General features: G+C 41.6%; 2 protein-coding genes across 7 annotated transcripts in view; one reads left to right on the top strand and one right to left on the bottom strand.

Moving 5' to 3' along the window:
- Positions 1–13644: 13644 nt before the first annotated feature.
- LOC311254600 (protein FAM72A) lies at positions 13645–18333 on the bottom strand. Of its 4 annotated transcripts, none has more exons than XR_014622268.1 (5): positions 17750–18333; positions 17426–17503; positions 16464–16588; positions 15616–16374; positions 13645–14574 (listed from the first exon to the last, which is right to left on the bottom strand). XR_014622268.1 is itself a non-coding variant. In XM_084348468.1 (5 exons), the coding sequence occupies exons 1-4, from the start codon at positions 17899–17901 to the stop codon at positions 16280–16282; spliced, it is 450 nt and encodes a 149-aa protein (XP_084204594.1). In that variant the 5' UTR covers positions 17902–18333; the 3' UTR covers positions 13645–15746; positions 16232–16279. The 4 variants fall into 4 exon arrangements, 3 of the variants coding, with proteins under 3 accessions (XP_084204594.1, XP_084204595.1, XP_084204593.1); XM_084348468.1 differs by having other exon boundaries at positions 13645–15746; positions 16232–16374; XM_084348469.1 differs by having other exon boundaries at positions 16232–16374.
- Positions 18334–19277: 944 nt separating this feature from the next.
- Positions 19278–27287, top strand: part of srgap2 (SLIT-ROBO Rho GTPase activating protein 2) — a 60511-nt gene continuing 52501 nt past the window's right edge. For 2 of the 3 annotated variants that reach the window (XM_084349671.1, XM_084349670.1), the window contains exon 1: positions 19280–19769. In XM_084349671.1, the coding sequence (XP_084205797.1) occupies positions 19703–19769 (67 nt within the window). In that variant the 5' untranslated portion in view covers positions 19280–19702. Of the gene's footprint in view, positions 19770–27287 lie in introns of all 3 variants that reach the window. The other variant, XM_084349673.1, reaches the window with a different exon arrangement.

The following is a 27287-nucleotide window of genomic DNA, read 5'->3' as shown; positions in this document are numbered from 1 at the left end:
TGCACCTTTAACAGTTAAATAACCACTGACTGGAGTTTAAGGAACTGGCCATCCATGCTTGCCAGTTTCTGAGAGGATGATTTTTAGTGCTTATCCACACATTTAGAGATAGAACACAAATAGAAATGACAGAGAGTATTTGTTGCCACTGAATCTGTGGTAGCACGAAAACATAAAATAATATTTTTTTAAAAATATTTACAGTATTTCCATATTTATTTATTCAGCTTAAAAAGGAAATAAAATCAATTGACATCCCCGTATACAGTATTTTTCATTAGTCCTGTCTGCTACAACATTAAAGGAATAGTTTACCATTTTAGGAAATAAGCACTCTTTCTCAAAGAGACAAATCACTTAAGCATTGGCCATCAGCCAGTTAGCTTAGCTTAGCATAAAGACTGGAAACAGCTAGGCTAGGCGGGGTTCAGTAACTTCCTGTTGTCTTGATGCAACAAGACTCCAGGAAGCTTCATGGGCTAAACATATATATATATATATATATATATATATATATACATATATGAACAACAGAGTCCCGTCAATCTTCTCATCTAACTCTCCACAAGCAAGAGAATTAGCTTAATTCCAAACATTTTTAGCTTCTCTCTGAACTGAAGCTTTTTATTCATGACTGATTCAAGGCTTCTAAGCCACAGTGTTTTGCCAAACAATCCTAAAATACAGCCATTTTATAAAAATTACTGGTGGTACTGGCCGTGACTTGGGGGTGTAATAAACCATATGAGTGCAAAGGTGGGCCGAGAGGATTTGCAGAAAAAGTGATAAGGGTGTTGACGGAGCAAAAGAAAAGACAAAGAGATTTGGAGATTTGGAGAAGAGAGGATGAATTTATTGCTCTGTGGAGAAGCGTATATAGAGGAGATGTGGGGCGGAGGAGGAAGGGGGGGTGGAGGAGAGGGAAATCAGACAGGTTGGACTATGAGAGCACACACAGACGCACTCTGTTTAATGTCTCGCTGACATTTCTGTTCTCCATCTCCTCCCCGCCGACCCTCTCTCACTGGAGACAAATGGGCAGAAAGGAAAAGCCAAGGGAGAGAGAGAGAGAAGGAGAGAGGGGAAGAGACGTAACGCTCCGCCTGTACTTCACTCAAGGTCACGAGCCCCAGACAAAGTCAAGGGTCAGGGTTCACGGGAGGGCCAGCCAATCAGGAGGTGGGGAAGTAAGGGAGTCAGGTTTCCTGCTCCGCCTCGGTGCAACTTGCTCCACAGTCTCTTTATGCCTCTTCCTCATTGACCATCTTTTCATCTCCCGTTCTCTTCTGTTGATTCCTGCACTCGCAGCTCTTTCATCCTCACCTTGTTGAGAAGCAACAAATGCGTAACAATGTGAAGAGAGAGAAAAAACGAGCAATGCTGTTGGAGTTTCTGCAGGGCAGTTTAGAGGCTACCTAACAGTTCACTCCCTGAGTCCTTGAGTGGATTCCTTCTGGATTCCGTCACTCCATTAACCCGTGCAGTCAGGGCTACGTGCGTGCGTGTGTGTGTGTGTGTGTGTGTGTGTGTGTGTGTGTGTGCATCATTGAGGCTTTCGTTCACTGTCACTGTCCTGTGTCTGGTGCTCATTTCATTGCTTAAACCAAACCATCTGTGTGTTCAATGGCTGGAATGTTCTACACACACACACACACACACACACACGCACACACACACACACACACACACACACACTGCTGCTGCCTCCTCACCTCCCATCCATTGACCCAGCCCTAAATGGTGGTGTCCATATCAACAGATGAAAGATGTTAGCTCCCAGCTTCCTTGCTGACCCTCATATTTATACATTAGCTCAGTCAGCTACTTAGCAGTAGGTTGAAAGCTGGCGTTCAGCTCGCCACTGTCCGACATCAAACATCCGAGATGAGACAGAAAATGGACAAGAATCATTACTCCTGACCTTTATTGCACCTTTGCTGGTTTCTCCCCGCTCATTGTGCTGCTGTTTGGACAGTCTCGGAGTGGTGTGAGCGGGCCAGCTGGCTGGAGCGGCGCATTGCAGCGAGCTACAGGGACAACAGGCAGCAGTGTGTCGACTCCTGGCCAGGCCTGAGAACACTTCACTAACCTGATCAGCACCAAGACAAATAGAGGGGTGATTGCTTCCCCGTGGCACATCTGGCTTCTCTTAAAGCCACGGGAGGGGAGAAACTGGGGTGGGCGTATATGTGTGTGTGTGTGTGTGTGTGTGTGTGTGTGTGTTTTGTGCTTTTAAAGGCTGCCACTTTACATAGGGTATTTCAAACACGCCGCTGACTCGCCGGCCAATTACAGCCAATCGGTGCTGTCGGCCCGGCTGCTTTCGCCCGTCAATAAAAACATTTTGGTTGGGAGCGCCCGGGCCTGTTCTGGACCGCAGCCCGGCCCCGAACAAACGGCTCACTCGGAGTTCTGACATTCCAAAACGGAAGCGGCAGAATTCCAGTGCCGGGGGGAATAAAGATCTCTGTAATTTAACAGAGGAAACCGAGGGGTGAGTTTAGTCCTGGAGAAGGTGAGGAGGGAAACGAGCTGACCATGTAGGTACGAGTGTGTGTGTATGAGTGGTTAGGTGTGTGTCTCCTGCACGTCCTCGTAGTTATTTTGAGTGTTGCAGAGCCGCCTCAAACCTACATCTGACCCACCCAGGACCACCTCAACTCAGACTGAAGCTGAACTCAGATGCTTCGACCTTAAGGCCAACGTAGGGTCAAAGTTTGAGCGGGAAGTTCTGCTCCTTGACTGACTGCCGCCCACACCCCCACCTGGTGGCCACCGTGAGAAGAGCAGCCAAATATAACATTAATATCCCAGACAGTTCCAGACCATTGACTAAAACACATGTTTATTCTAATGTGAGTCGCTTTTTGTATCCGCTCCGACGTGCTTTCTCTGTCTCTGCTTTCCGTCTCCTCCTCTCTGTTTCTCTTACTTTAAGCTAATAGTAAACAGAGATGCGGCTCTCTGGGAGCTGTCCAAACAGCAGGACAATAATAACTGTTTGTTGTCACCACGGATACACACCAACACACACTGGAGCATCTGGCTTCTGTTAAGTGTATCCAAGCCTCTCACAAACTTATGATATATCGGTGTGTGTGTGCATGCGTGTGTGTGTGTGTGTGTGTGTGTGTGTATTTGTCTGCAAATAAAATGGATTGTTGGCTGGGACACTCTCACACCTCAAACACACACTCACGCACACACACGCACACGCAAACTCAGGTTTATGTATGGAAATGAATGGACACACATCCTATAGGAGGGGGAGATAGACCCTTATGCCCTTGCCACCTGCAAAATACAACACGGCACTTAAAGAGTTAAGAGTGTGTTTCAGTTCAGTGTGTGTGTGTGTGCAAGTGCATGTGCATGTGTGTGAGAGCGAGGGTGTTTGCGTGTGCATAGGCTGAGGAATGCCCTTCCCAGTTTGGGAGCAGGGGCCCAGGTTAGGGGCTTTAGAGAGGGGCCCAGTGTGTGTGTGTGTGTGTGTGTGTGTGTGTGTGTGTGTGTGTGTGTGCGTGTTGTGTGTGTGTGTGTGCGAGCCAGTGGGAGCTTAGCAAGGGGCCCTGTGTTTTGTTCTGTTCCACATCAATGGGACGTCAAGCCGGGTTTGGGCCTGACAGCACCCGGATTAAAGGTTTTCTACCAGACTCTCTCTCTACCCCTCCCCCCGACACACACACACACACACATACACACACACATATACAGGCACACACTCACAAACACACAAACACACACACAATGGGCTGAAAGAACACAGTCTTAACTCTTGGAGTACTAAATTGTAATTTGCAGGTGGCTACAGGCAGTAGGACAGGCCCTCCCAATAATGAGAAAAAGGGGTTAAGAAAAGCGTGTGTCTGCCTGTGTGCGCACATATACATGTGTTTGTGTGAGCATGTGTGTGTGCGCCACCACAACAAATCGGCACAACTAAATCTTATAAGACATGGCTACACCAGCAAACATCACAGCAACATTTTGTTTAAACCGTTGTTAATAATTTCCCAGCTGACTCGCCCCAGAAGCTGCTCATTCTCACATAATTTGCTTTTGGATGGATGCAAGAAGAACATATCTGCAATAACTTTTGTCAATAATTAACTAAGTTATTATAATCGTATTCATTTAACTCAGGTTGTAATACAACACCGGCTATTGAATTAAAGGTGCAATGTGTAGTTTGGCGAAGAAGATTTAATGAGAAGAGAAAGATCTTCATTGACTGATTTTTTGTAAGGCCTAAACAAACTAAATGAAAAAAGCTCTGACTTTCATGACTGAATAAACTGAATAAACAAACACAATTTCATTCTGTTCTTACTTTGTTTATATTAGGCGGACCCTGCCACCTTTCTTGCTTCAAACTGTGTTCTGGGGACCTTATTTTATTACAATTCTGAGTTTTTATTTCTTCTCCAAAACGACACGGTGCCCCTTTAAATCAGATTTTAAAAAATGGTCGAAAAAGAAAAACAAGCAACAGCATGTATGCAAGAATGTTTAAACATTTATTTTAATACAGGAGTTGATGTTGGACGGGCTGACAGGTGAGACTTTCAGAACTTCGTTCTATTAAGAAATGCAAGTTGGGGTGGTGTATCCAGGCAGGCAGACACAAGAAATATAGAAGAAATATCTAAGAATGATGCATGCAGCAAATATAAGAAAACATAAAGGCCAGCCTCACACAAGGACAAATAACAAAACATGCAACATAAAAGGAAAACTGAAGAGAAGCCATGAAATACACACACATACTGATGCACATTTATCTAAGATATAGAAATTGAAAGACATAATTAGGAGAGACAGACATCAGTGATGATGCTTCAGCGGTTGCTATTCAGAGCTGTGGTCATGAAGTATGCAGCAGCTCCACTTAAACATACCTCGCTATATCCATACCATTAAATGTCCATTGTTTTGTGTTTGAAAGTAAGACATCACAAGCAGACACTGACCTGAAAGACAGGTTTATAGTTTGACAGTTTGCTGATTTTAAAGAGGATATTAAAAGTCTAAAGGATCTGTTCTACCTATCTAATTTTTTTTGCGCAGAAAATACAAAAGCATTTAAATCAGATTTAGTTTTCATGGTTACCAGCAAAATTAAGGTTTAACCAAAGGTCAAAATACAGCACTTATGAATTTCACTCCCAATTTCATTTTATTAACATGTATTTAAATTCTGGATAGACCTGCCTGAGCTCACCTCTCAGAGATACTTTACACCACTTCAGTGAACGTGGGACAATATAAAAAGTGAAACGCTCTCTTGCTTTGAGACGCAGTCAGTGGCTGCGTTTGCTTCAGACAACGCTGGCATTCGGAGCAACTTTCTAAGCTGTGCTAGGGGCAGTGAGATGGAGGGAAGAAAAAAGGGGGGACAGACAAGCCTATCAGGACTCAGGCTAAGAAGCTGCAGCTTCTGCTTTTTTTTTTTTTTCCCAGGTGGCTTTGCAGATCCAGCGGTTCATGCCTCAACCGGACATTCAGCTGACAATAAACACGTTTGATGCTGGCTGCTGTTGGGCTGTAAAGTTCCCACTAAACCCCCACGGTCTGGGTGTTGGGGAACACATCCATGCCGACCGCCTCGGATCCCCCATGACTTAATTAGTGCTCTCTGATTCTCCGCATTAGTTTACTGTATAGGAACAACTTTTATCCTTAACTGTAATCAGCTTGCCCAGAAGAATAGAGCACAATAAGAAGCCTGTTTGAAGTTCTCTTTGTGTTATCTCGAGCACTTCAACAAAAGCCCAGTGCAGCTTGCCTCAGAGTATAATGCTGGGCCAGTAGGCAGCCCATTTGTTGAAAACCTTCACTGTTGCGTGCTGTATGGCACCTGCAGTTCTGTTTCCCCAGACTAAGCATGGAAAAGCAATTGTTTTTATTATCCCTTAATTATGAAGCTAATGTTCTCAAGCTTATGGGCTCATTAGCTCCTAAAGGATTTGTTGTTTTTCGTGCTTAAGTGATCATATTACATATAAAATTGATTTAGTAAAATTATTTAAGAATCCAAGCAGCCTGGCATGCACCAGTCTCATGACAGTTTCCTCTCCTGATTAAAGGGATTATTCCTAAAGTGAATAAATTCCACCATTTATTACCGTTTGCCCTCCTCACCCACTGAAAAAAGATTTTTGTGATGAATTCTTGAGGTGCCATTAATATGCATAATCAGGCAAAGCTGGACATTAGCCTAGCCTTTTAGGTCTATTATCAGGAGATGACCATGACAGGCTGCAGAGCTTTTATGAACCTCTTTATATTTCTTATAAGATATTCTGTTCCCTCTGATGATCAAGGTGACCGCTAATTTGATGGCAATCCTCCTCATCTGTCCTAGCAAGTATAATAAAGACGTCTAGTTGGAATATTTAAATGCAAAATTATTTATTCAATGCGAAAAAAGGAGAGTTCTGTCTTTTATCACGGCTCGCCTGCTGATGACATGAGATGGAATAGGGTGTTGTTTTCTGTGCTGAGTGAAATCTTTTCAAACATTTACAGACCACACAACTTGTCTTTACCAAAATCCAGATGTTGCTGGTTTTCAATTTTAGTCACCAGTAAGACAGAAATGTGTCCTCCGGGGCTTTCTGTCATCCCACGGATTAAGTACTACTAACAGTGACATGGTAAATATAGGTACACAGTTTTTCAGTGTAAATAAGCTGTCTTCATTCTGATGTGTCTGTCTGACGCTGTGGTGTTTAGTGAAGGTTTCACTCTGCCAGAGATCATCTAACGGTCCCCTCCATTCATGGTACAACTGCACCATCTAGTGTGGAGAAGACAAAGTGGTACTGGCTGTGCACGGTCCCTGAATTCTCAGAAATTTGAAGAAAACACAATTAGCAGCTTTTTTCAAGTGAGACCAAATGTTTTCATTAAGCAATACTGATAACAAACTGCTCATTAATTTGTTTTTGAGACCAGAACATTTCTGAATTTTGCATAATGAGCCTTAAAAGTGCAATACACGGTCCGAGTAAGCTAAGAATTAATTGGTCTTTTAGCACAGGGACAAATGCCAGACAACAGCTTTTCTAAATCTAATTTTGTTAACACTGCAGCAAAACACGCAAATATTTTTCTTAATTATGATCAATTGGAAAACGCACTAAATGCTTAATTTTTCATCGTTGAGTCAAATTTTACAAAAATACATGTAGATATTTGAGTAATTTGGATGTTAAATGTGTCAGGGCTGACCTTTGTGTGTATTTCCAACCTTTATTGGTTAGATGTTTGGTATATTTGGCTGTTTTTGCTACATGAGAATTGTATATTGTTCATTAAAGGATATTATATTTCATTTTGATTATATATTATATTTCATTTTGAAATGAGCACTCTGCTGAGAGTTGTACCACATGTGTACAAACTACCTCTCTGTGCAACTTTAAATTAAGACTTTTCACTCACTGTATCACTTCTTCTAAGAGTTAACAAGTTGTATCTGTTGTTTAATCATCACCACTGATATCATGAGTGTATCGTAACCACTGAATCACAAGTCAGTTTCACAGATGTATTTTCCAAACTTACAAATACATTTCATTTATCATGTCTTCATTTATCTCAGTATTCATTTTATTCTTGTGCTACAATTTACCAATAAGACTTCAGGTGATAGGCAATTTCATTATTCTTTTACATATTTGTTTTCATTTATTAATATGCAGCTATGTTCCTTTCATTTTACATGTATTTTTTTAATTGATCAATTCTTAGATTCTTTCATGTGTAATCCTCGTGAGGTCCTTCATCTACTCCTGACCGTCTTGAGCAGAGGATCAAGATGTTTGGGCTTATGTTGCCATGAGGACCACCACAATCACTGTGCCCTGAATAACAGGAATATGACAGGCTTGACATGATTTGATTCAGTTTATTTAATCATAATTATATCCAAGCATCGTCCGTTTTTCCTCAGGTTTACTCAGGTTGGTTGAGAAACTGAACTGAACTGAACAAACTGAATTTATTTTTTTTTGCTTGTGGCTTTGTGCCCTACACGAACTGAACTGAACTGAACAAACTGAATTTATTTTTTTTGCTTGTGGCTTTGTGCCCTACACGAACTGAACTGAACAAAGGGTATTTTCTGTTCTGGGTTGTTTATTGTTGGTGAGAATGCATCATTTGGGTCTTGCAGTTGGACTATTTGGATTTGCGTGAAAAGGACATTTTCTTTTGGTTTACATTGTGTTTTCAACACATTGACTAAGCTGAAATGTGTTGGCTTTGTCGCTCTGGTATCCATGTGGAATTACTGACCTGTAAAACCTCAAACTAAAAAATGTAAAACTGGCACCCTAGAAACATGTAGGCAGTCTGCCACAAGATGACCATAAGGGATGATGGGAACCTACAGCAGGTAAGTATCTAGCATCTGTGACCAGCTTTATTTAAAGGTTTTTCCTACACACATTACACATTTATGCAAATGACTTAAATGAAAGCCAATAAAAAAATATCACAATTGGTAACTACACCAGTGCAGTTGTCATGTAATGTTATATGAAGATATTTGGAAAACAATCAAAAGATACAGCATATGAATTAATCCTTGTCTTTTATTTTAAAGCATTATTCCACAATTACAATTTTACTCTGCACCTGCCACATTTTATGTTTGTGTAACTGTTTTCTTTATGTGTCATTGCGCCTCAAGTCCAGCAGAGAGCGCCACAGTGTTCTCTGTGAGATTTCCATCCTAGCTGAGAAGATAGATCTGAGCTGACAATGCACCAGTTCCTCTGGTTTTTAAAGGTCTTTAAAGGTCGTGCACATGAAGGTCACAACCACATTGATGGATTATTTTATTTTGGGCAGATTAGACAAATTCAAAAGCACTGATGCTGTCCTCACTCTCCTGCAATAGCTTTACCTGGTCAACTTGATCTTTGAAAACACCTGTAGCAAATGTGCAGAGCCTTTAAGAATACATTTTGAGTGAAACAGTTGCTGTGCCTTCTTTTCTTCTTATATTTGAGTATTTGCTTTCATTAAGTTGAACAGATTCACTTGACATAAATCTGGTCATGTTATCTTAGCTCAACATACCAAAAGTGAAGGATATATCATTTCTATTTTTTTGTTTGTTTTTTTTAATGTGGAAAGATTTTGAATTTGTTTCATCAGTTACGTAGTGTTTAAATAGTGTTGTAAAAGAGTTTATTGATGTAGCAATGAACTCCTCGTACCTGAGGCACTGAGTATTTGTAGAGACCTTTTTTCACAACAGTCATGTCATAGCAGGAAAAGCACGAGTGTAATGAATTAATTACATTCCTTGCTGGCTCCCTGGTGTGACCTACAGGGACATTTAGAGGGAGCATGAGTCATCATTACTGTTATTAGCTACACCTGCGTTTCCTGTCTGTCACAATGCTGCCATTTTTTTCTCATTTTAGAAAATAACCCTGAGTAGAACCAGTGAGGCCAGTTGAATAATCTGTTCCCAACCACAGGACACCTTATCCTCACTCTGTGTCGACTCACCTGGCAGCTGTGTATGTAAAACAGGCGTGCACCTGCCCCTCTTGTTGCTGTTATACAGCATGTTCCACACACCTGCCTACCACTTACACACAGTTCACTCAAACAGCTGCCATATTAGGTCTGTGCCTGTCTGCATGGTTCCCTGCTCAGCTCAGAGCTGCTCTGTGTGACACTGTTGAAGCAGGTCCTTACATTATGGAAAATGCAACCAGGCATCATATAGTAAAAGAAATACAAAGTAAGTTACATCACTATGATTATGCTGTGATAAAACAGCGGTTTTGAAGAGGTTCTGGTCGGCGCAAAGGGAGAAACTACAAAGCATTTTATTTATAAGTAAAGAAAAAAAAGCAGGGATTTGAGAAAAAAAAAAAAAATCTTTAAAAAGAAGGAAAATAATTAATCGACAATCTATCATGCAAACCCTGGGAAGATGCAAACCTCAGACTGGAAACCTCTTATCTTGGCAAAGAAAAAAAAACACAAGAAACATCTTAGAAATTGTCAATGGTAGTGATGTATAGTTTAAAAGCTAAAAATCCCCTTATTAGTCCCAAACTATGGCTACCTCAAATGTTTCCTAAACACCAAACAAAACTTCAACTAAAAACCTGATAAGGGGGATCGGGTGTCAATGCACTGATCTGTTTTTTTTTCTTCTTCTTTATTTTTTACATTTTCTTTCATTTCTCAGGGAATAATGTATGCACTCAATGTTGACTAAAAAAATTAGGCATATTTAGGTGGCTGGTATCTATGAGAGCACAAAAGGAGAGCGATGGGGTATGCACTCTAGTTTGGGGTGATTTTACCTTCATTGTGTTTCACTATTCATGTTCTGCCAGGTTTCGAGGAGCCAGTGGTCGCTGTTTTCTTGATCGGAGAACATTAATATTAATGTGGCAGCGCTGAAAGATTGAGGCCAGCACTTCTGTGTGTATTTGATATTGGGTACTACCTTTTTCTTGATATGAGAATATTAATATGGTTTATTAAAGGATATTATATTTCATTTAGAATTTTACAAATTTGGATCTCCATATTTCAAGATGTCTTTGTAGAAACCTGAGAGGTTTCAAGAGAGACTTGAGAAATGAGCACTGACATTTGATTCCATCTTGAAAAATTTCCATACTGAAGTGGATTCAAGTTTTATGAGTGTAAACGTTAAGATGTTGTGTACCATAAAAACAGATAATCCATCATCAAAATGATTTTGTCATGATTATGCTTCCCTGTGTTGTTTTTGCCTTTTGTAACCCAGGGTTGGTGTGACAGAATGTGTGGACTTGTATTAGCATGTTGTTTTAGCAGCAGAGTCTCTGCCTGATTAACCTGCTTGGCAGTCTCTGGGGCAGAGAGGCAGCATATTGGATTTATTTATCCTTTATTTGTCTAGGGGAGGCAACCATGCACTGAGTGCTGTGCATACATTCTTTAACTCAGCAACACCCTGCTTCACATTCATTCAGTGTCCTGCAAACACACAACTGGAAACCAGTCTTGTCTGGTTGACCGCTGGGTACCTTGGAGTCCAGTTCTCTTTTATAAGACTAACTCGTGTCAAAGCATAGTGTGGCTTTATGTATAAGCAGATCCAAACCACAGTTTTTCCTGACCCTGACCTTTGGATCTGTGTGAGGAAGTCTGAGGGGAAGTTATTGAATTACACAGAAAACACCATTCACACAGAGCTCATGATGTGATGCAACATGAAACACAAACACAGGGCTGATGTTCCGAGGGCATGGTCTGTGATTTGGGCGGATGCTACACAACATGTGAAAACAGGGCAGGCCACAAGTATTTGTTTCAGATTTTTCCTGCCATCCCACTACCTGCAATGCCCGGTACATGTCCCAACAGCAGCACAGAATGCTTGGGAAGGAGGTATGCAAAGACTAATTAGCACATCAGTCAGATCATTCCCAAAAAAGGACTAGTTTTCTTGGTGCATGCTGAAAGGAACACAATGCACAGAACCCAAATCAAGTAATGCCTCCAAAATGAGTGCATGCTTTTTTTTAATCACACATTGCACATGAAAGACAAGTTGTCTGTCCCCCCAAGTCTGACTCTCAATTTCACATTAAAGTAAATCGTAAATTGTGGTCAGGTCTGTTCTGGCTTACCATCTCCTCCTTACGGTAGTCAAGATCCATCTCATGAATTTTCAGTGCCCTCACATTATGAACCTGCTCACCTCAAAACAAAACAAAAGCATCTTTCCGACCCGTGTCTAGGAGTACTACAGCTCATAAATATTGATCTAAAATGTCAGTTTCCTCAAAGCTGTTGATGAATATTGTAAATCTGCATACTGCATGAATGAAGAGACCCAATTCCAATGCACTGACAGAAAGAAAACAAGAAGAAGTCCAAGTGCTCTTGCCAACGGAGCAGTTTAGAAGTTTGAGTGATTCTAATGATGAACACTTCTCCTTGAGATCTCAAAACATACACACCCATATACACCACAGACACATGGATGCTGCCTCAGGTTGATAGTGCAGGTCGTGACGTCCAGATAACAACCTCCTTTTTGTTGGTAACAAAGGATACAGGCTGAAATATATAATTTTCAGGAGGATTATCCGGTTAACTCAACTATTCCCCTGGTGCGCACAAGTCAACACTGTCAGATTCAAGCATCATCATGAGACTTGTGGGATAAAAATGTCCACCAATGAGATTATTAATAATTGGCACTGTCAGTCACTAATAATCAGCTGAAGATCTAATAAATTGTATTAAAACCAGTTAATTTAGTACATTTAAAGCTGCAGTATGGAGGATTTAGTCACATCTACGCGACTCAACATCCCTTGTCTCACGTGGCACCTTACCACGTGAAAAAAGACCCTCTTTAAAACGTATGTTTGGTTTGTCTGTTCTGGGCTACTGTAGATGTTGTGATAGTGCAAAATGCTGGACTCCACTCCCTATGTAGATACAAAAAGCTCATTCTAAGGTAACACAACACAATGATTCAATGACTAACCTGGCAAGAGCTGGTATCCCAACTTGTTGTACTGGAAAGTACTGACTTCCGTCTTTCCCGAGGTAAACTGAATACACCCTTAATTTCAGGTTATCATACACTAATGAAAACATAATTATGAAAATGAAATTTTTGCCCCTAAATCTTACACACTGGACCTTGAACACAAACATTACACTTTATTTACTGTATATTATTGTTAAAATTGTTTATGTGATGCTGTGATTCACACACAGCATCTATTGCATGTCTGTTCTACCTGTAATAGGATTCTGTTTTTCCGCATCCTTTTAGACGGTCTAAAGATAGAGGGTGAGATATGTTGGATGAGTTGTGAAGCTCTCTGAGAAAAAACTTGTTATTTTTGGCTATAAATAAAACTGACTGCTGATAAATTCATTATCAATCTTGGCAGTCATCTGTGCACAGTAAATCAGAGAGAAGTCAGGTTTTTGTGTCGATGCTGGAGGCGGTAAACCAAACACAAAAGACACTCTGCTTCACATTGTTTGGTGCATTTTGTACTAAAATGTTTTCTCATTTAACAGGGAGAGGGGTAGTTAAAGCAAGTTAAAGGGGCACGGTGTAGTTTTGAAGAAGAAATTCAAACTCAGAATTTTACTGTTTACAATATTAATCAGGTAATAATACAAACTCATACATATTTATTTTTCCGTAACTGAATAAACAAGCTGTTCTCAGAGAAAATAAGGTCCCAGGAACACAGTTTGAAACTAGAAAGGTGGCAGGGTCCGCCAAATATAAACAAAGTAAAACAGCATGAAAGTGTGTTGTCCTTTAAGGTCAGTTTGTTTATTAATTTTATTCAGTCATGAAAACAAGGAGAGTTTGTTTACTAAGGTAGTTTAGGCATGAGAAAGAGTCAATGAAGATCTTTCCCTTCTGATGAAAATGACTTCCCCAGAACTACGTAGTCCACTTTTAAAGCAAACAAAAGCGCTCAGTGTGAGAAGTTTACCAAACACTCTGTGATTCATGTAGTGTCAATTTTCCTGATAAAAAAAACGTTTCTGTGGAGCCCGGTGTAAGCAGCAGATCTGAGGGGAGAAGCTAGAGTGACTCTAAATAAGGACAAAATGACAGCAGAGCCGCAGGGCGTTTAAGATATTTTGAAAAAAAAAAAAAGTTTATTAAGTTAACAAGCATACAAAACAACAAATCATCTTTTCAAACTACCAATGCAGTTTCAGTGCAATTCCAAAATATACATTTCTTTTCAGCAGGGCATGTTAATCAAAGTTATTCACGTCAGAAACAGCCATTTAAATAATTCTTTTGATTATCATATGACAATTGTCCTAGCCAGAGGAAGCTCGCAAGTTATACCTTCTTGAGGTAAAACTGTACACATCTGAACTGTAACGTACAAAACAAAGCACTACATTACAAATGAAATATTAAATACATGAACAAAAACATAAGTACTATAGCACGATACAGTACAAACCAATGCATTTGTAAACAAAGCTTGTAAACAAAAAAGGAAGTATGTGGTTATATATTTGGTTTGTGGATTTTAATAAATACCTAGCTGATGCACTGTATCCTATCTGTTTACCACATAGACAGTATTTGGTGTGCAAGTGTAGCAGACTGTCAGTTATAAGTTTATGGTGAAGGATGTGAAAATCTGGCCAAAGTTCCCCTCCACTATCTGTAGTTGTCCACAACTAAAGGCTATAGCATAGATAAACACAGAGGCCAATTACAGTTTTCTTTTTAAAAAAAGATCTGCTTCTTTATCCTTTTCCTTCAGGTAAGAAGTCACATTCCTTCAGCAATGTTTGCCCACAGTTCAGGCAAATCTCATTCACTCACAGAAAGACTGTTACTTTAAGACAGGATCATAGTATCAGCAGGGCACAGCAGTGAAACAATAACAAGAACAGAAGGATGGTACTGCCAAAAAAGGACCGACTTGAGTTGAGGTCCCTTGTGACTTGTTGAAGCTTGTGTCTGGCACAACAGACTGAGGAGGAGGGCCTGGTCAGTTGGCGATGACCAACTAACGTACAGCGTCAACTCTGCAGCTTAACAAAAGTTCATAGTCAGCGATCACAGCATTAGTAAGGCCAATAGAATACTAAGAGTTTTAAGGTCAGCTCCGCTGACTTGAGTGAGAATCAATAAAATGTTTTTTAGAGGGGCAGCCAGTCGACAAGTTCAATATTGATATGTTCCATGATTCTTTGGAGTTGACCTTTTCTTCTTTCCAGGTGCTACAATTACGCTGCTACATAAAACTGAACGGTGACAGAAGAAAAACAAAACATGGACACAGAAACCCACTAAGAAGTTTTCACAAATTTGCTCCACATCCAAGTATGGAAGAGTATTCGGGTCAGTTCTGACTTATTTTCCTCAGAATTCTGAGATGACTGTCAAAATTCACACTTTTGCTCTCTCTTTATTTCTGAGTTTAAAGTCAGAATTCTGAAGAAAAGTCAGAATTCTGAGAAAAAAGTTTCAGAGACCCTTATCCTCTCCTGTATTGAAGAGTTACAGCGTGCTGCAGAATTGCACTTTTTTGTTAGTCCTCATTCTCATCTATCTTATATTATCAATCTGTAAATTTAGTACATCATTTGAGCTCTTTACAAAACACTAAACTTTAAAATTCAGCTGCTTCAGGCCTTTGTGGAAGCACACCCTATGCATAAGTTGGTATGTTAGTATCAGATACTGCTACAGTCAGATTTATCTGGGTGTTAAACACATACTGCTGCTGTCAGGTGTGTGACGAACACTGTGTTAGCATATCAAAACATATCACTGATAGAGCATCAGATCGTAAAGGTAACCTAAATCAAATATGCCCTTAAAAAGCAAAAAACTCATATATATATATATATATATATATATATATATATACTATATCATTCAATAGTTGTGCTATTTCTCCAATGCACTCCAGCTTTCACTCAGCACCCAGCCACACACTGAGCATATAATCCTTTAAGACATGACTGTTAAATGGGAGCGTTTGCTTATTACAGCATATCCACTGTACAGATTATAACTGCCATTAATAAAAAAAGAAGGTAGGCGATTTGTGGTCATCTCACCAGAAAACTGGACTTTAACGGAAACGGCGTGAAAAAGCACAGCATTCATTGGTAAGGTCCACTGACTTCTCACACCACCACACTCCCAACTTCTCATTAGGCCAATCACGACAACGAGCTCAGTGGAGAATCTGCGATGAAACGTAGAATGCACTAGATAAACGAGTCTAGTCGTCTGTTATTTTCAGTGTACTTCAGCCACATGGTTGAGATTAGCCCACGCAAATGTACAAAGAAAAGGAGATAAAGAGAGAAAGTATCGTGTGTGTTTGTGTCTGTGCTTTTAACAGTGAAAAGGTGACGGGGAAAGGCATGGTCACAGGTTAAAGGGTAATTCAACACTGAATTACATAGGGACAAAAACCTTTGCTGCGCTGTTCTCTGTGGGTTCCAACTTTGGAGCGTGTTGTGTCAATCAGTGATGTCACAGCAGGTGTGAAAGGCAAAACACCTGCTGTGACATCACTGATTAAGGTGTGGTCGGATGTGTTTTTAACCCAAACAGAGCAGTAGGGCCGCACTTTTCTATCCCGCTGAGTTCAGTATTAAATTACCCTTTAAGGCCTCTCTTTTCTCTCTTATCTCAAGCATGGTCTGTACACTCTTTTAGCTCCACCTCTCAATTGTCGGCGTTCCAGGGCTCTCACATTGTCCTTTTCCCTGTCTACCTAATACACTCCTCCTCTGATGGGCTTTCTGATTCTTCGTTCTCACTGTCATCCAGCTCGGGAAGATCTCCCCACAGGAGCAGGTTCAGACCTGCGGACACAATCGAGAGAGACGAAACACATTTAACAGAGCAAAATTGTAAAGGATTCCAAATTTCATCAGAGGGTAAATATATTGACCTGTCGCATCCAGTCTGTTGAGAGTAGATACAGCGTCGCTATTGAACATCCAGAAATGGCCGTTGTTACAGGACAGCAGGCAGGGTTTACAGGGGGCCACAACGTGGTAGCCCACAACATTACCACTGGGAGAGGGAGGGAGAGAGAATAAAGAAGAAACGTCTGTCAGCACTTTACTGGAGGCACTTGTGAAAAGTGCTAACTCCACTACTGGGTGTCCATTATCTAACAGATGTTTGTTTTTGGCCCCGTGTACAACAACAAAGGCCTGGGAACACAAAAGAGGCTCCATAAAGCCTCACTGCAGAACCAAACTGTCCTTTAGACTAATATAAAAAATAAATGTCAGTGCCAATGCAGAATATCATTTTATTTGAGAAAATTGATTCGGCAACTATTTTGGTAGTTGTTTAATTTTTTTGAGACATTTTTCCATGTAGAAACACCAAATATTCGGATTCCAGCTTCTCAAATGTGAATCTTTGCTTTTATGTTATTGTTAATTGAATATATTTTTGGCTTTTGGCCCTTTGAACAGACAAAACAAGACATATGAAGATTTCACCTTCGTCTCTAGCAAATTGAAAAGGATATTTTTCCCTGTCTTCTGGTGTTTATCATATAAGCTCGTATTTGTTATCTTGATTCATTTCTGTCATGTAGGTTTTCTGTCTGGATAGCTGTCAATGTGAGTCGAAGGAATTTTATAACCCCTTACCCACACGCTTTCATTTTTTATGTCGTTACTAGACCAAATTATTCATCAATAAGTTGATCGTCATACAAATAAACAATGAAAATGATCATAAGTTGCATTTTTACAGGTGTATACTATTAAAACCAGCTATATGGCTGGTCCCTACTTGTTTGCTGTGCTTACTGTGTTGCTCTTATTCACATCTCACATCAGCAGATGGTCTTTCTAAAGCAACCCCTGTGGGCTATAGAAGAGCTTCACATACCACTTGAGACATGCAATGTCTCTCAGTTTGCATTTGCAGCTTTCAGTAGAGTAGCAGCTGGCCACAAAGTCAACAGTTCTTGGGGGAGGGTGCGTGTAATGAGAAACAAACACAGCCATGAAAGGTTAAAACCCACATCAAGTCCACAATTTCATGCAACAGACCCTGTTTATCATAGTATGAGTGTCATTATTGTGTCCCCTACCCACCAAATGATCATTTAGATGTCAGTTAGCTGCAGATCTTTTCAATTACACCTTGCCCTGGCAACAACAGCAGACATAAACAAAGGCTAGCAGCACTGCTAACTCGATTAGCACTTACCTATTGGGAGGTATATCAGTCGAAAACAGCTCAACCTCGGTGTCTGCAAGAAGCACTGCTTTCATGCCTCTCGTGCAGAGCAGACTGTCACAGAATATGCAGTTCACCTGGGTCACACACTTGTTTTTGAAATTAGCGTTGGATGTAGACATTGTTGTCCTGCTAAAATGGACGAACTCTCTCGCTCTTTCTGCGCCCAGACCGCAAATGCAGCAGAGAAACAAGAATCGGGTCCTGTTGTAGCTCACTGTCCAGCTCAGTTCGGGATAATATTCGATTTGACGTCTACTTCGCAAGCGTTAACGCTAGCTCTAACGTCCTTGTGCAAACGTTAGCCTTTCCCTAACGACAAAACGGAAGGCAGCTAACGTTAGCTTGTTGAACAAACGCACGGAAAAAATCTGTTTCCGCGAAGCGATCTCGTATAAAAGGAAATGCCTGGTCGTATAAATGATAAATACACGATATCGGCGAATAACTAGCCTGTTTTACACGACTGGCTCAGCATCCATTCAGATGTAGTTAACAGCTAACCGAATAGCTGTCAGCTTTGTTTACAACTTCCTGGTATTTAACGGCACTTCCTGAAACTATCTTTAAAAGACCCTACACTTGTCTCTGATTGGATACACTGCACAGTAACCGACGCTATTGGCCACCTTCATTCCAACGTCTGAATTTTATTGGTTTAAAATCAGAGATAAAACGCCCACGTTCAAAATTCCGGAAAGCCGATTGGTGTGCTCGCATGTCGTTCAAATTCCGTTCTACCAATTGTGGTGTGGGAAGTGTAGCCGTGTCCTATGAAATGCAGCGGGGTTGTCGTTGGATCAGTACAAAAAAGTTGATATTTTGATTTTTCTGGAGAAGGGTTTCGTTAAAAAAAAAAACCAAACAGCTTAATTAAACTGTTGTGTATTAAAAATATGTTGTCGTCGTCGAATTACAAGGCAAGGTTAATGCATTCCCATTATCATATTATCATTAAAAACTAGCTAGTTATGGGACTGTTTTAGCTAGCAAGCTAAAGCTAAGGATGGAGTTTTGGGCCAAATGTGAGCTAGCTTTAGCTAGCTCCTAGCTACAGTTGATAATTTGTTGCCTTGTGAAGTAGATACACAGTTATGCAGTCACTTAAATGCATCATGAGGACATGTAAGATATCCTTTCTCCTGTCAACAGCCATAACTTTACTGAACTCATACATGGAATGACTTTTAAACCCACTTTAGCTCAGTTTATCCACATTGGAGTATCCTCACCTTGAGAATGACGTAGCATCCTAAATAATGTTGATTTCTTATTGTGTTCTCAAGGTTTGCCCTTCACTCAGGTTCATCTTAATGAAGCTTTAGGCACATAGCAATGGGAGTTATCTATCCACCCTCTCCATGTGTGCATCCACGCCTGTCCTGCGCACTGGGGCTGCCCCTTCAGCCCCTCCATCTCCACTCGGTCCCTCCTCTCTCTCTCACTTCTAGGGGGGGAAGAGGAGAGCAGTGTAGTTTAGACAGGCGGTCGGGCAGCTCTGAGGCCGATACCCGCTCAGGGCGAATATATATATATAAAAAAAACTTTTGGGGAGTGCTGACTGACAAGCTATCGCTGTTTGTGTTTTAACAGGGGAATGCATCTCCTTTCACTTGAAGTTGTTTGCACCATAACCGGTTTTGAGGAGGCGGTGAGGCGCGGCGGCGGATGGGAACATACAGCAACAGCAGCAGCAGCAGCAGCAGCAGCGCCAAACTCACAATGCGCCCGGAGTGAACGGAGGCAGGGAGACAATACAGATCCGCGGGCACACTGAGGAGCTGCAATCTCTCATCTTTTCTTCCCCCCTTGTCTAAACCCTCTCCTGAGTGGCATCTCCTCAGTCTACGGCCGATTTATTGATTGATTGAGACGAAATTGACTCCGCGACGAGGGCAAGTGGTTTGATCTCCAAACTCAGCCATGACGTCTCCGGCGAAATTCCGAAAGGACAAGGAGATAGTGGCCGAATATGAGACTCAAGTTAAAGGTAAAACTTTTTAAAAGCTTCTCACGTGACAAAATGTAGCTTCAGATGGAGCAATGTGCCGCTAAATCTGTGCTTTCTGACTGTAGAGCGTGTTTTTTTTTTACTTGACTTGGCTGACTGCATGGTTTTCTGTACCCTCACCTCTCCTATCAGGCGTAAAGGGTACAACGCGCTCGCCTTTTGTATTTCACCGCTCATTTATGAAGGTTAATTGTCGTCATGCGGACGTGGCAGATCGATTATACATCAATAATCGCAGTCATTAACAGAACATCATGATCAACGTGTCTTCAGGCGTGTGATCGCTCGCCTTTAACGCAGCACACAGATGGCCAACAAAGACCGGGGGAAAGAAAAAAAAAAAAAAACCCCGCTCAGAAACCAGTGTTGTTGTCCAGATGTGGCTTCTATATGGTCTCTAAAGAAAAGCTTATGTGAAGGTGGTGTGTGTGAGTATGTGTGTGTATGTGTGTGTGTGTGTGTAGACTACCCAGAGGGCTGGGGTTTCGACATGGAACAAGGCAGGGCGTTTTCTCTCCCTCTGTCTCCTGCGTGTCTGCTGCTGCTGCTGCTGCTGCTGGTGTGCGCTGCCGTCCGTTGCATGCTGCAAACGTGTGTGTGTGTGTGTGTGTGTTTGTGTTCATGTATGGCTTTTAACGCAGATTATAGTGAAATGATCAGTTTGTGCAAAAGCTTGTCCATTGATCACAGTTCATTGATGTCGCCCCTGCCGATGATGAAGGACATGAGGGAGCAGCAGGGGTGGGAGAGCAGATTGTAGTGGTGGATGAGGGGCGTTCAGATGTTAACTGTTTACTGGCTGATTGGATGTTTCTGTCCTCAGGCAGGCTCCCTGTATTCAGCAGGGCAGTGTCAGTAAGACTGACAGCCATTGCTTATCAGATCTGTAGGTTTAGGTTAGTGATATAAGGCTGGGGAGGAGGGGACAGGATATTGTCCTCCTCATGAACAGCATGTTTCCACTGGTGCTGCAGTGCCAGATCACCAGATAAAATGGGCCACCACCTTCTTCATAACACCATCTTCCCATGAAGACCCACACGAAATAGACCCCTCATGGCCCCTCCTTTTCTGCCACCTGCGACTTTGTAGGATATAGAGTGACAAGTCGGCAACGAGCGACTTATCATAAATCTCAATGTTGTAAAACCAGAATAGCTGGTGTTAATGAACAGATGAGTGACACATTAAAGGGCAAATCCACAATGATGTGTCCTAGTAAGGTGTGTGTGGAGCCATCATGACATGGAGTCAACAAGTTTCTGGAACTCTGCCAAAAGATATCCAGAGCTGATCACATGAGCTGAGATCCAGTGATTGTGAAAGTCATGTCATACTGTGTGTGGTGGTCAGTTTCATACTCGTCAAACTTTTCAAAGCTTCCGTTGTTTCCCCTATGGAAGCATCTGTTTTGGTTCACCACTCCACTCAAGTGTTTCCTTTAATTTGCTGCTTGTCTGTACGTATATATGAATTTTTAGGGATGCATTGATTGTGACGTTTTGGGCCGATAGCTTTGTTTTTCATTTTGTTTTTGTTATTTATACCTCCTTTACTGCCAGGGAAGAGATCATACAACTTTTACTCACTGATAAAAAATTATCAGTGCTTACATAGCCTTGCAAACTGATGGCAGAGATTTCATGAACCAGTAGCTCATGAATTTTCGAGCCAAAAACTTCTATGACACAACAGATAATCATTGTCGCTGCTATCATTGACTGTCATCTTATTTTGCGATAGGCTGATAGCAGTCAATAAGGTGAACATCAGCCGGTATCCATAAATCTGTGCATCCCTACAAAATCTTGGCAGGTGTCTGCTTTGGTTGAGAACAGGTAGTCCTGTTGGTTAAACTAATGAAGAGAGCAGTCTAGGGTAACTCGACTTAGCTCACTCTTAAACCACCTCTTATTAGCCTCTTTCTCTTGTTTACCTGCCTGTGTGCAAACTCCTTTAGCTGTCACCAGAGTGACATTAGCGCTGTTGGTCTTAATGTCCCGGTAGGCCACTGTTTATGCTTGGCAGCCTGTGTAAAGGCTTTCTGTCCGTGCTGCATTGTGAGGGCTGTCTGCTGTGTTTGTCAGGTTGTGGACTTAATGTTTGTCCATCGACCCTCTGCATCGATTCCTCCTGTCAGTTACTTCACTGCTCCCCAGTGAACAGCTGTGTTGTCGAGCTACCTCTCCCGTCCACATCCCGTCTTCCATATCTGGAATTGCACAGATGAAAGGATAAACCTGTGCATCCACATAGCTGTTTAAGGTGTGTGCGTGTTTTCCCAGCTGTGGAGAGGCGTCTCCAGGTGCTGTGCGTCTGCTGTGACATTCCCAGCAGTCTGCCTTCGCTGGAAGACGCAGACAGACTGTCATTACCCTGTGCACTGCTGTTAGACATTCCTTAATGGAGGGTATCAAGGAGCACCTACATGTCACATCTCTGTCTCCCTCTATTTGCTAACATGTGTCTAGCCTGTTACCCAAATCTTAAATGGATGCACACATGCAGTCCAGTTAGCTGAGGGATCAAACCTGTGTACATCTGATTTAATCAGGCTCTCTCAGCCACATGCTGCAGCGTCATGGGGGGAAATAAATGTAAATCCTCCCATGGCTTACATTCTTAAATCTCTGCAGCAGGAGAGGAAGATGCATGATGCAAACATGCACACAGTCACAGAGACGACCTCGGGTTTGATGAACTGACGCAAACACTTGATGAATGCGTTTGTTCTGATTGTTTTCAAGACCCTACCTTGGCCTATTAGCCACCATCATTTTTTCTTATGTTTGGCCAATGCACTTACAGTTTGACACAACACTATCATGGTCTACAGCATACAAGCTATACAACATGACTACTGCACACACTAAGGAATTCAGATGAGATTCCTTAAATAATTTGGCCTCTTATTGAGCAACTGCTCTCCCATATTGCTTAGATTTTTTAAGTTTGAAGCTGCAACTAACAGTTATTTTCATTGTTGATTAATGTGTTGATTATGTTTTCGATTCTTAGTTAGTTGTTCGGCAGCAACCAGAAGATATTCAGTTTACTGACATAGAGGAGTAAAGATAAACATTTAAGAAGCTGGAATCAAAGCATTTGGACTATTTTCCTTAAAAATTACTCAAACGGATAATTGAAATAGAATATAATAGTTTACATCTCATCGATTAATCATTGCAGCTCTAATCAAGTACTGACAGTTGCTGTCTACCTTCTGTACCTTTTTGTTAAGAAAAACAAAGTGGAATTGCAGCAAAGTCATTCCTTAAAATACGTGTGAGAATGTTATGCACACTGTCATCTCACCTGCTGACATGTGAGCTGAAGAAAATTACACACACACACACTCGCGTACAAGCACGTCAACGCTTTAATACCGTCCATTTCTCAGTCTGTGTTATTTCACAGAGACAGAGTGCTGATACTCTAATATGGGATTCTGGCTGATGCAAGGAATGTTCCTACTGCTCAGGAAGAGGGTGTGTGTGAGAGAGTGTGTGTGAGAGACAGAAGAAATGACTGAGATGCAGAAACAAAAAGAAAGCAGGAGCGAGAATGAGAACGACATTAAAAGAGGAACAGGAATGTTCAGACGCAGATGCTAATGGTTATACACGGCGCTGAAATGGAGTTAAGGAATGAGCTTATCACCCACCTTTCGTCGTTCACAGAGCACTTATTTGGAATTGAATCCAGAAAGCTACTTTGCTTTAAGAAAGACTTCAAATTGCCCCGAGCTTTGTCACCATTACAGGCTCCATTACGTTTATCCAGTCGACGAACATCTAGCAGCTAGCAGCATCTCCCGTGTACCAGTCAGCAAGCTCGCCATATTATTTCAAAAAGAAAAAAGGAAAGCTTTGAATCAGGCAATGGGAAACATTTCAGAGAAAAAATTAGGGAGTGCTGAGTCTTTAAAAACATATGACAGATGTTTCATTTCTCAAGTACATTTGGCTCCGCGCTTCAGCATCTGTCAGTGTTTTACACATCTGGGAATGTTAATAAGTAGCTGCCTTTGCAAATAACTGCCACTGCTGCCACTGATGAAACCTATTGATTATGCCGTATTTGGAGACAGAACTATAGGGTATCCAATCTGATGATGTGCTGAAGAACCTTTATTGATCTTTACACTAAATACTCCCACACATAGAGGTATGCACAGGCTGTATCTCCAAACAGATGTAGACGATTATAGTTTTCCAGACCGGCCTAAGAACTCATTCAGCTCTGCAGATATGATGTTGATGTGTCTCCCTGAAGAGGGATGAGCGCCTGCGGCCATAAACTGAAACCGTGTGTCTGCCTACGTGTACGTTACTAAGCTGCCTGTTTACAAGGCAGCCAGAGAAACATATGATTTAGGATAAATGACTGCTTTCACTCGCACACAATGGGAAAGGTGGTGACACAGCAAGAGGTTTGTCTGCAAGCAAGATTGTGGGTCTGTGTAAGTGTGTTTGTGAGGCTCTATGCCTGGGTTGAATATTTCTTTTTTTATGTGTATGCTGTGGTTGATTGATGTATATTTGATCAGGAGGAGCAGGGATGTTGCAGAGGGGTCCTCTGACATAAATCACAAGGAGGTTCTGTTTCTTATTCAATAACTATGATATAATAAGAGGCAGAAGGAACGGAGAAATGATAAATCAGGGAAGGTGGATACAGCTTGATTGTTACTGTAGCGCTAGCTGTGTTTACATGGACTCTCATTTTCCACTAATAAACTAAAAAACAGCCCAGTTACAATACATATGCCTCATGTAACCACCTATATCTGGCCTCAGAAGGAATTTCCAATCAGATTGGGGGGGGTTGGTATAAATCTTGTATAATCGAACCAAGAGGAAAATATTGGTGCCTAATAACAATTTAAAGGCATAATCTGACCATTTCTCTCTGGTTGAGATGGATATATTCTTCCTGTGCATGTTTGCTACACATGGGGGTAAGATTGGGTGATAGGAATGAACTTTTGGGAGGTAGAAGCAGATTAGGGGTTTTTCTAACACGACTTCACCCACTTCCAAGGTGCATAGAGAAGGGAAAAAGTCAAAAGAGCTTGAAATGTTCCTGCAACACTTGTAGTATATAGAACAGCTTTATTATTAGACCGATACGTTTTGGTTTGTGGCCTTCACCAGGGTCGTCATGAGACATATTGCTATCATGTTTTTAGCAGATTAGCCGCCCCACAACGGTCGGAACCACTTTTACTTGTCAAAAAGGTTCAATTCTGTACACACTTTTTTTTTTTTATCAAATCAGTTCATTCAGACTTCATGTAAATAGTTCAGTTGGAATAACTGATCAGATTGTTTTCAGTTTGGCTGAAGAAATATTATCCATGTAGCCACAGCTACCGACCCCTTTGCTGTGGTTAACTTCACATCAGCAAACATCACACATGGGTGGAAGGATGTGAGAAGTCGTTAAACTAATCAATTAGTGGTAGTTTTAGGGCTTTCTGTGTGTGATCTTCTTTACAATGCTGTCAATAAGGGCTGGATTGTATTGACTTGAGTCCAGTGGTGCATTTACCAACCACAAGTCAATCGCACAACTGTTAATGGTATCATTTACTCTCCACATACACTGTACAAGTGTGAGGATGTCTGTCGGAGCGTGTCGGTGAAATAGAAAAGGGAGGGGAAGAGGGGGCGTCCTGGATTTGTGTGTTTGCATTGTGAGCTGAATTAAAAATGCTTACAGAGCTTAAAATAATCAGTCAGGAAGGATGTTTGTGTGAAACTGAGGTTCAGGAGTCAGGCTGGAGCACACACACACTGATCGTACAGGGAGTGTGAAGCTTCCTGTTTGGGCCCACGGCTTTGTGTCTGGGCAAAGGAATCAACTGCCTTTCACATCACAGACACAGTGCGACAGATTTTAGCTCTGCAGTCAGCACACTTGCCTCTCAGTATAGAAAGGAACCGAGAGATAAAGGTGGAGGTTTTTTTAAAGAGTGAAAATCCTCTATTCTCTCGGATCAGTCGCAGTAGAACAATGTGTTCCATATTTGATGTCCCACTGTCACTGTCCTTTTTGGTTTTGGATGTGTGTGCGTGCACGGTAGCAGTTGCCTTGTGCTGTGTCAGCACTAGACCACGACGTAGCTGAAAACACTCATTGATTTTCTGTTTCTTTCTACCTACCTGCTTCATATTCTTCAGTATTCAATATGACAATGTACTACGGTGCTGCTGCGGCACCTCGGAGAAAACACACAGCGTTTTATTTACCAATACTGTAAGTGCTGAGTTGGCTACCGTCAGTATACACACACACACACACACACACACACACACACACAGAGTGCTGCTCACAAATGTGTTATTGCTTTTTGGATTGAGCTGTCTGGTCCCTCCCTGCCTGCTTACCCTCCTCCATTCTGGATACAGTCGATAGCGGAGAGATAAAAGAGGAATGTCTGTTGTCACTGTGATATGCAGGTGAACTGGTCCAGGTGTACCACAACAGATCTAAAACAGCTCATCAGTGTCATTGACAGTGAGACTGAGAGGGCTGCAGAATGAATGAGGAAAAAAGGGAGAAGAAAAGCGCAGCCAGTGAAGCCAAGTGGGTAAGGTCAGAGTTCAGCTGCTAGATGACTGCTGTTCATTGGTGCCAGATGTTCCAGATGCTCTGATTGGGCAACAGATGTTCCGTCTGCCCTGGTTGGCTAATCCTAACACACTGGCTGCCACCCCTTCACTAGGCTTGAGCACTGAGGCATGTTGGGATTGGTTGGAATCTCCCCTCCCTTTTTTCAGGTGTCCCTGCTGTGATGTAGAAGAAGTGTATGTGTGTTTAGGTGCAGCCATGTGAACCTGATTTGTATACCCAGTCAATGGGTTGCCTCTTGTACTGACATTTTAAAACACGATGAGGCTGATGTCATATTTATTTATGCAAAACACACACACACACACACACGCATTTCCAGCCTGCAGCAGACTTTATTACCTGCTGTGGGGTTTTTTTGCATAATGTCAACTGTATCATCAGACAGTTGATTTCTGTGAGATGATGAAGTTGAGTCAGTTTTGTGGTGTAGTACTGTGTGTGTGTGTGTGTGTGTGTGTGTGTGTGTGTGTGTGTGTGTGTGTGTGTGTGTGTGTGTGTGTGTGTGTGTGTGTGTGTGTGTGTGTGTGTGTGTGTGTGTGTGTGTGTGTGTGTGTGTGTGTGTGTGTGTGTGTGTGTGTGATCATATGTGTAGTTTTATATTGTGATATAGCACATTTCACAACTAGTGGATTTGATGCAGCGACTGGCATCATATATATGTGTATTTAACCAGAGATATTAAATACATGAATTGATTAGTTGTCAGCTATTAAACTAAAAGCCAACTATTGATTCTTTACTCTTAAAGGTCTAACTGATGACATTCAGCCACTAAATGTGGCACTCCATCTCCCCCTACGCTTGTATTCACTTTCCAGTGCCAGATTGATGCCTAACATTGCTAACGCTAGCTAGCTA

The sequence above is a fragment of the Pagrus pagrus genome, assembly GCF_965226575.1.
Source record: "Pagrus pagrus genome assembly, chromosome: 3".
Taxonomy (NCBI): Eukaryota; Metazoa; Chordata; class Actinopteri; order Spariformes; family Sparidae; genus Pagrus; species Pagrus pagrus.
This window is presented reverse-complemented; position numbering and strand designations above follow the sequence as displayed.